The sequence below is a fragment of the Pleuronectes platessa genome, chromosome 10 (genome assembly GCF_947347685.1).
Source record: "Pleuronectes platessa chromosome 10, fPlePla1.1, whole genome shotgun sequence".
Classification (NCBI taxonomy): Eukaryota; Metazoa; Chordata; class Actinopteri; order Pleuronectiformes; family Pleuronectidae; genus Pleuronectes; species Pleuronectes platessa.
Window position 1 is genome coordinate 16,597,556 of NC_070635.1, and position 8,981 is coordinate 16,606,536.

Genomic DNA, 8,981 nt, shown 5'->3' on the forward strand with positions numbered 1-8,981 from the left:
AGCACATGAACACTTGAACGTATATTTGTTTCAAGGATTTTTTCTCAAAAAATCTGAAATAATTTGATATTTTTTTAACAAATAACAGCTAAACAGTTTAAAATCTGAAATCTAAATTTCTCAATTTGCTTTTTTCTCAAGAGGACGACTGAGATGGTGACTACCTCTTTCTACAGCAATGTACGTCAGAGAGCGCACTAAAAATAGACTCAGGGAATGTGACTGGAATCCTGGATAATGGTGTGAGAGAGTGTGTGTGCGTGTGTATGCGCATGTGCGTCTGCAATATCGTGTACCTGTAGTGGAAGCCGGACTCAGACGTCTTGAATTCACCCACATTGTGTTTCTCATTGTGTTTCTCCTCTAACTATGGAAGGATATGGAAGATAACCCTCAACCATGGCTTTATGAATACATAGCAGTGCATTCTGTCTATGTATCTATCTATCTATGTATCTATCTATCTATCTATCTATCTATCTATCCATCTATCTATCTATCCATCCATCTATCTATCTATCTATCTATCTATCTATCTATCTATCTGTCTATCTATCTATCTAAACCCTCCATAAATCCATTCATGTATTATTCCATCTCTGAATGTTGAATGAATGTCCTCCTGTTCAGCTCGTCCTTCCTCCCCGGTTATTTATATTCGCTATTCAATCATAATATATTGTCAAGGAAGTGACGCTTGCGCAGTAGACGTCGTAAAAATCTTGAATCATCGGGAGAGACAGAGAGAGAGAGAGAGAGAGAGAGAGAGAGAGAGAGAGAGAGAGAGAGAGAGAGAGAGAGAGAGAGAGAGAGAGAGAGAGAAAGAGTAGAGTGATGGGAGCCGGCTGAGGGAACAGGAGCGAGTGATCACTCTCCGCGCTGCTGATGTCAGGTAAATGACGATTTTAATGACTTTTGATCATATTTCTGACGCCGCAGCAGCTACATATGACTGTTGCTTCGCTAAATAACACATCTGCGGATTCGTATTTCCTGCAAAGATTCTTTCAGCCGTGCGTCATCGGTGCGCACGGTATCAGCCCGCACATCAGAAAGTAGCTTCCATGTGGAGAATAATGTGGAATAAAATGTCAACTTTGTGTTTTCACCTTGACCTAATTCGATTATTATAAATGACATCTATATATACGTTTTCTGGTCGTTGATGTCCTCCTCAAATGAAACTTACTGATAATTCGAATGCTGTTACCTGTAGACGTGTGTTTTTCTCCGAGATTGGATTATTTAGGTGATCAGTCGACCTGATTTAGTCAAAGTGCTTAAATGCATTAAAAACGTTCCCTGTTTCTACCGGCGTCTCTTGGGGGGGCTGGGATGACGAACAGACGAGATCTGTGCTCAGTCTGGCGTCACATGTTACGTCTGTGTGTTCTCCTGCTATGGTAATAATGGCGTTCAGCACCAAGGACAGCTCCCAGTCCTATGGTCGATAGAACACTCTGTATCATGGGCAGTGTTATCCCATTTTACCCGTCTATTTCCATTATTGTGTTCATGTAGAACGGTTTTATTCATCCACTTTTGTCTAGGTCAAGACAAGGTCGATACCTACGTAGTTTGTTTGGTTTGGCAGGTTCAATGTTATTTCAGCTACGTCTTGTTTTGTGGATAAGAGTATTATAATCAGTGTTTGACAAATGTCACAGGTCGTTTTGGTATAGTGTGGTTTTAAATTAGTCACCCTGCACTCACTCTTTTATTTAAAAAAATTTCTTATTCAGTATTCGGTCATGCTCATGTGCACATCAGGTCTAACTTGTTTAATGTATTGTATCTTTGTGTCCTGGCCCTCCTTAAGTCAAGGTCCTATTAATTAAGTTAAAACAGAAGCCAATTTAACCTTGTTTAAAGAGTTGTAAAATCATAAATGGAAATATGAGATATAACAGAAAAGGGATGCGGCCTCGGACATATGCAGATATGGCTACAGAGAGATTTGACAACATCTGGGCCCAGCCAGATGTTCATGACAGTCCTCCGCATGGACAAATTAAACGATAATACGATTAACATGACGTACCAGGAAACAACGTGTCTCATCTTAATGCAGCCTCTCGCTCATCCCACTCATGTAATATGTGCCTTTCGTTAGTGTGCCGTGTGAATTCATGTTTACTCATATAATGAAGTGAGACACTGTCCAGATCCTCTTCTTGTTATCTTTATAACCTGAACATCTATAAGGGGAAATCAGACAGCTAAGATAGAGGGTTGCTGTGTCCACAGAGGCTGTGTCCTGCTGACTTTAACATGACCTTCCCCATTTATTTAACTCAGAAAAAACGAGGTATGTATTGTGCTGGTTGACCTTTGATCAGTCCAATAAAATAAGTCAATCTTTTATCAAATGTCGAATTACTTTCAGGGACAATTTGTGATTTTGGGCAATAAACAAACCTGACTTGACTTTGTAATGTTGAGCAAAAATAAGCAAGACACTGGAAATCTCCTCCATACTTTATTTGAGGGTCTAGTTCTGTGTTTCTTTCACAGATTAGCCACACAGAAGTTGTGTAATGATATTAATGGCAGTTCAATCTGGCAGTTTAAAGCCCCTTAATATCCATCCCATATGGCAATTTCATGTCAGATTATCACTGCACACCTTTACCCACAAAGCACTTATACTGTTTACTCTCCTGCTGATGTACATACACTTCAGTAACTGGTTTCCTAATTAGTTTACCTGAAAGCTCTCCCAGTTGCACGCCTGATACAAGAGGTGTGTATCCACCACTACTTTATTTAACATTAAACAACCACTACAGTAATTCTACTTGATTTATAGACCGACCCTGATGAACCAGAAAGCCAATTAAGCCACTGGTTTTGTTTCAGGGACAAGTTGTTTCTTTTCCATTTGTCACATGTGTCAGGAGAGCACAGCACTGCTGCTGTAGAGACCGCAATATATTTCACTGGGATGCATGCCCTGTCTGGTTCTGGCCAGACCCACATAATAGCGTAATGAAATATTGCCAACACTAGGATCAATGTTTTATTCCCACTTCTCGAGTCCCCAGTCTATTCCTGCTGTGGTGCTACAGAAACAGCAGTTGAGATTTAGTGTCGTCTGCCATAAACTTGAAACATAGTTATGTGTGTTTGTGTAGAGGCACCGAGCTGTGTAATGCCTCGGAGATATTTAATACTGAGGGAATAACAACTGTGTGTTAGCTAACATTTCCTAGAGCAAATGTTTTCTTGTCCTCTCGTTTTAGTTTAAGGATGCATGGGTTACTTTGGAAGAAAGCAGACGAACAGAGAATTTAGTTACAGGTATAACAGTGTTTATGCAGCTATATTAACAGAATATCATGAATTTAAAGCTTTTCTAGTAAAAACTAATACGTTTAAAAGGAAATTAGTTTCTTCTGCAGGACAGAATAGTTTTTGTTTGTTATATTTATTGAAAGGCTGATACTTAACTTGTCAAACAAAAAGCATGCTACAACTGATACAGCATGTCCTTAGTTTGCATCTTCTATGAAAGCTTTCAACCTGCTATATACAAAAGACATGTTATGCTTATGTTATGATTTTTGCATGGAACGGGTTAATTCTGTGCATGTCAGCACTCACTGCATCGAGCAGACACAATATTGAATCTCAAGAGGAGGAGCGATGTAATATTTCATGGGCTTATTTCATAATGGCAGACAAGGAGAATGCATCATTAATCTCAATGTACCGAGCCAGCCTTGCCTTCCGTTCGATGTTACATAACTATCTGGCGCTGCGTGTTAGGGGTGATGAGCGCTTGTGTGTGTGTTTGTCAATGTGAATGTTGAAATGTACAATATTTGCATGTGTGTACATGTTTATGCGGCGTTTGTCCACAAACCGCATGGGTGGTTCCTCCGAGCAAGCGTGCAGCCGTGCATTCATGCATGTGTGTGTATATATGTGTGTGTGTGTGTGTGTTTGTGTGCATGTGTGTATGTACCCTCCAGCAGGTACACAGAGGTGAAGGATGACTTCTTGCCCAGAGATCTGTGGGTCGGAGTACGGAGAGCAAGTTCAAGCCAATGGGAACTGCCAGCAGTACGGAGTCCGCTCCTACCTACACCAGGTACCACTCACACATACACACACAAGCACATGGCGTATATACTCAAAATAAATACAAGTATAGGGCTTCCCTCAGCACATATGAACCATTCTCTGTTACACACTCGTGTCATCACGTCCTCTTTTCGTAATCACTTTACTGCTTCTTTGTGAAACTTGGGGTTTCAGATATTGATTTCTTGTGGGTTATAATTTGTTTATGTGAAATGTGAGTGGAGCATCTCTTTCTCTATGATCCCAGTTTTATGAGGAGTGCACAGCTTCCATTTGGGAACGCGATGAAGATTTTCAGATTCAGAGATCACCTAGCAGGTGGAGCTCTTTACTCTGGAAGGTAAGGTTAACTTTAAAAACAACAACACACAACCGAGCCTCAGCTGCTTTTATTATCATTCTGTTATCAAGTCTTTGCTTTTATTACAGCCCCCGATGTTTTTTGTCCTCTGTCCAGGTCTGTCTCGTGTTCGGCTCCCTAATCTTGGTGTCAGGCTTCATCATTGTTTTGGTGGGATACACCACTCCAACCAGGATCGAAGCATTTGGAGAGGATGATCTACTTTTTGTTGACAGGTATAGAAACAATACAGTCAAATAAAAGTTAAAAAATCATGTTCTTATTTGGCTTTACTGTAGATCTAACAACTGTAATAATGGCTGTGTTTTTATTTATTGCCTGCCTAGTGGGTTCTATATAAGGGTAGAGATTTTAAAAGTAACGGTTGGTCTCATTATTGTAGAGTTTTTTCATGCTTCATGTTTGCGGATATTAGTTGTACAGAAACACAATGTTACATTTCCAAATAAAGCCCTAAACTACTCGTCTTTTTCTCGAACAGCCATGCTGTCAGTTTCAACCGCGCCCTGGACGTCTGCAAGCTGACGGGTGCCGTGTTGTTCTGTGTGGGCGGCACCTCCATGGCTGTGGGCCTCCTGCTGTCAGCCTTTGCCAAAAGCTATTCCAAAGAAGAATTGTATCTGCAGCAAAAGTTTAAGGAGAGGTTGGCAGATCTGCACGCAACAGTTGGTAAGATTTAGTCCCGTTCTGTCTCATTATTACACAAAATGGATTCAATTTGCCGAGCTGTCAGTAGAATAAATCAAAGATCTCTTTTAGCGGTTAAAATGTACTGGTCGTGTGTGGACACGCCTGAATGCCGATCTGCTCTTGTCGCAGGTACCCCCATAATGAGAGCACCCACCCCCGGGGAGGGGAAAGTGCCAGTCACGCTTTCCAAAGTCCAGAACATCCAGCCAGCAAACTCAAAGTCGGACACCTGACAGTCGTCGACATGAAGCCAGAGGGTGGAGAAGAGTGTGTGAGGAGTGATTTGAGAGCAGAGTGTGTGCGAGTGCGAATACACACCTGTGTGTGTGTTGATCTAGATGTATATTTTCTCCTTTGAAAGGTCAACTTACCTGTTACTTATTATATCGGTTCCTTGTCCTTATTTGCCGTGTTTGACATTGAAGTTTGATTTTACGGTTACATGCAGTCGCTGCGGAGTTAATATAGAGACGTTCAAAAGGAATATCGATTGCTTAAAATTCATAGTTTTTCTAACAAAGCATATGCCGCTCTCGAGCCATGCCCAGAAATCAAACCTCAGACACCAATCAATAAAACACGGCTGCTGAACAACATAATCGCAGTTTCCACGGAGCATTTTCCTGCCGAGAGGATTCACATTATGAAAAAACAGAAAAGGATGGTGTTAGTGCTGGAGGGTGCAGAGCAGCAGATGCAGTGTTGTTTGAAGTCATTGCTGATTGGGCCCTGTTCACTGAAATGATCAAAAGACGCACCAGGCTCAACAACCATTATTTCTGCCTGGTGACTAAAAACAGAGACAGTGTGTTATTGTGGGAGCTATACTCTTGTGTGCATTCTCGGTGTATTTATCCCTGAACTGTGAGCCAGACCTGTCCATCGCGGGCACACAACATGAATACGTGTACTATAACTGATGAGTACATAACAGAACACATACTTCTGCAAGTAGTCAGAACAAATTAGGCACAAGCTGATGAGAACAAACCTTGCGGGTATAGATCCCGAACTGACATTTTCATCTGTCTTGTTAGGCCTCTGATTTTGTCTTCTCCAGTAAATCCTCAGACAGGATCGATGAGACCGGACCAGACAGGCCGGTGAAAGCTACAATTGAACCGGACAGAACATGCAGAGCAGCGCAGTCTGCCACTAAATCACACAGCTTATACTTTCCGGGTGAGATAAACAAGGCGTTCATCATGTTGTCTATGGCAAACCCGTTCACTCTCTGTCCCTCTCCCTCCTGAGCCGGTCAAAGATGGAGATGGTGCCGAGGGTGCGTGAGGAGAGACAACATGACAGATATGTTACATAACGGGGGGGGTGAGGGGAGCGCGCTCAGCTCTCCTGTGAGAAGCTTGGCGCGAGCTCCAACTCACACGCTGTAACCGTAACTTACGACACAACAAGCTGTAAACAGTCACGTGTCGGTGCTTTTTAAAACTTTCTCTCTTTATGTTTCATAAATATGTGTTTTTTGAATTTTTGGGACCACGCCACTTTAAATTATTATTATTATTTACTTTTGTTTTTTTTATTTTTACATGAATTACAACACACTGGACTTGGATTCAAACTCTAACCCTTCATTTGTTACAGTGGTAGATACTGTCCAAGTGCCATCAAGCTACATGCCTCCCAATGTGTATCAATGCAGCAGCTCCTTCGAATTCATGCGGCAAGAACGGTGGATGCTCATTGTCTGAAATACCGTGCTGTTCATGTAACTTGACTTCTCACAGCCTCCGCTCCCGTCTTTACTGCCTTTCTTCTTTTGCTTTGAGAAATTCTGGAATTTTCATTTCAATGCTTAAACATATTCGGCACATTCAAAACAAACAATTGTAGCTATAGCTCTGAAGAACAACATACTAACAAAGGAGATGTTACAAAGGAACCAACTGTCAAGTAGTACAATACAGGAAGAAAAACAAAGCTGCTGTAACCAAACACTCCAGTTGGGCCAGTGTTGAGTAAGTGGATAATAAATGTGCTGATGTATTGCTACATGCTGTGAATTTGATTTTGTATTCTTTAAAGCAACACTATGAAACTTTAAACGATGGTTCACTGACTTGGAACAAGGGAAATGTTACCAGTTTCATTCCAACTCCTCACCCTGAACATCTGTTCTTGCTCTTTGTTACTTTTAGTCTTTGCTTATAATGATAAAATCAGTGCCCAGCAAGTTCAAGAGTAATGTCCAACTGTAGATCAGTTAAAAAGACTTAAAAATATCTTTAAAAACAACGTTGATTATTGATATCCGTGAAGAAACTTTTGAAGTAATCAGTTTGGTTTTTGTTGTCTTTGGTTTTACATTAAAACCACATAATCATTCAGACACGCAACCCAACAGAATGATCACCACTTGTGGCTGCAGAGGGCGCTGTAGCTCAGTAAAAGTTCCATGGTGTTGCTTTAATAGACCGGAGTTTAATTGTTCATTCCAGCCCAGAATCTGGGAGATTCTTTTTCTGTTATGTGAAAAAAAAGATGCTTTTGATCTTATTTCCTCTGATTCTATCTTCTACTGTCTGTTGCTGTAACAGTGGATTCTCCCAGTGAATAAAACAAGTGGACTGTACTTACTGAAGGTTGGATCGGATAAAGAACAAATACACAGACGGGTGACAAAGCAAAATACCGACATAATGTATGTTGATGAGGTGTTGAGCCAGCGGAGCAGATTCAATGGGCCTCTGCATTGATCCTACGAGTCTCCGAACTCTAATGGTGGGATTACCACTGTGGTTCAATGAGGGCTGACAAACATATCAGTGCAAAATCTCCATAGTTGTGTGTTTCAAAAGTTTGAATCTAAACATTCAGCGATACCCTTGCACCCTTTGGACTGGAGGCATTTTCATACTGGAAGAGTCCACTCCTGCCAGTATGGACATTTTTCCTCGTAGCAGAAAAGACCACCTCTCAAAAGAAAATCCTTCAAACCCCCCCCCCCCCACACACACACACACACATCCCACACTATAACAGAGCCACCAGATCCCCTCAACGCAGGAGTGAAGCGTTCATGCCTGCTCCGCTGTCGCTCGCCCACTTGTCGACAACATGGTGAAGGGTGATTCATCCTACCATTACCCCCCCCCCCACACACACACATCTCTGTAGATCAGTGTGTATGGTTTATTTGCACCTCTACACCCACAACGGGGCTTTCATCTTTTCAACGAGGAGTTTGATAACACCGCTCTCTATATGATCGCCGACAGAGCGGTTCTCCCTGACCACGGTCCTGCAGTGACACTATAAGACGAGGTTATTTTTTCATGCATCACAGCAACTCAGGAGCATCAAATGTGAGCCGTCGATCACGAGTTCTGACCCTCGTCACTGACGTCTCTCCCGTGGATCCAAACACAGATGTCACTTAGTCACTGTCATATAGAAGCACTGGCCAGTTGAGCCTTTTAACTGAAGCTCCTGCCATCTGTGCCCTGATAATAAACCCTCTGTCAAAGCAAAGATCTTATCCTCCTGCCATCTTGATAGAAAAATCAAGATGGCACTTTGAAACATTCCACATGTGAATAATATAGTCATACTACTTATGTATACTTACACTTATATATCTGCCATCATTATCTTCCTCCACTCCACTTAATTGAGATTCTTCCTCTACAGTCCCCACAGTCACCCGTCTGTATATCGGTGTCTACAGAGAGTATGTCTATTTTTAAAGAAACACAATAAACCTGAAATATCTGTAGTTTAAAACGTGTGAATATTCTCTGTATCCTCATATCAAAACATTATCACCAAACGATCAAAGGGAGGTTTCCATGATATAATGAGCATTATCACCAGTACTGCATTA

The 8,981-nt window shown here is 41.6% G+C and overlaps 1 protein-coding gene across 1 annotated transcript; it reads left to right on the top strand.

The window, feature by feature from the left end:
- Nucleotides 1–824: 824 nt before the first annotated feature.
- Nucleotides 825–5,370, top strand: nrsn1 (neurensin 1). Its single transcript, XM_053433289.1, has 6 exons — nucleotides 825–892; nucleotides 3,975–4,093; nucleotides 4,334–4,426; nucleotides 4,544–4,662; nucleotides 4,929–5,116; nucleotides 5,267–5,370. Exons 2-6 carry the CDS (start codon nucleotides 3,995–3,997, stop codon nucleotides 5,368–5,370), a joined length of 603 nt encoding a protein of 200 aa, XP_053289264.1. The 5' UTR covers nucleotides 825–892; nucleotides 3,975–3,994.
- Nucleotides 5,371–8,981: the final 3,611 nt, after the last annotated feature.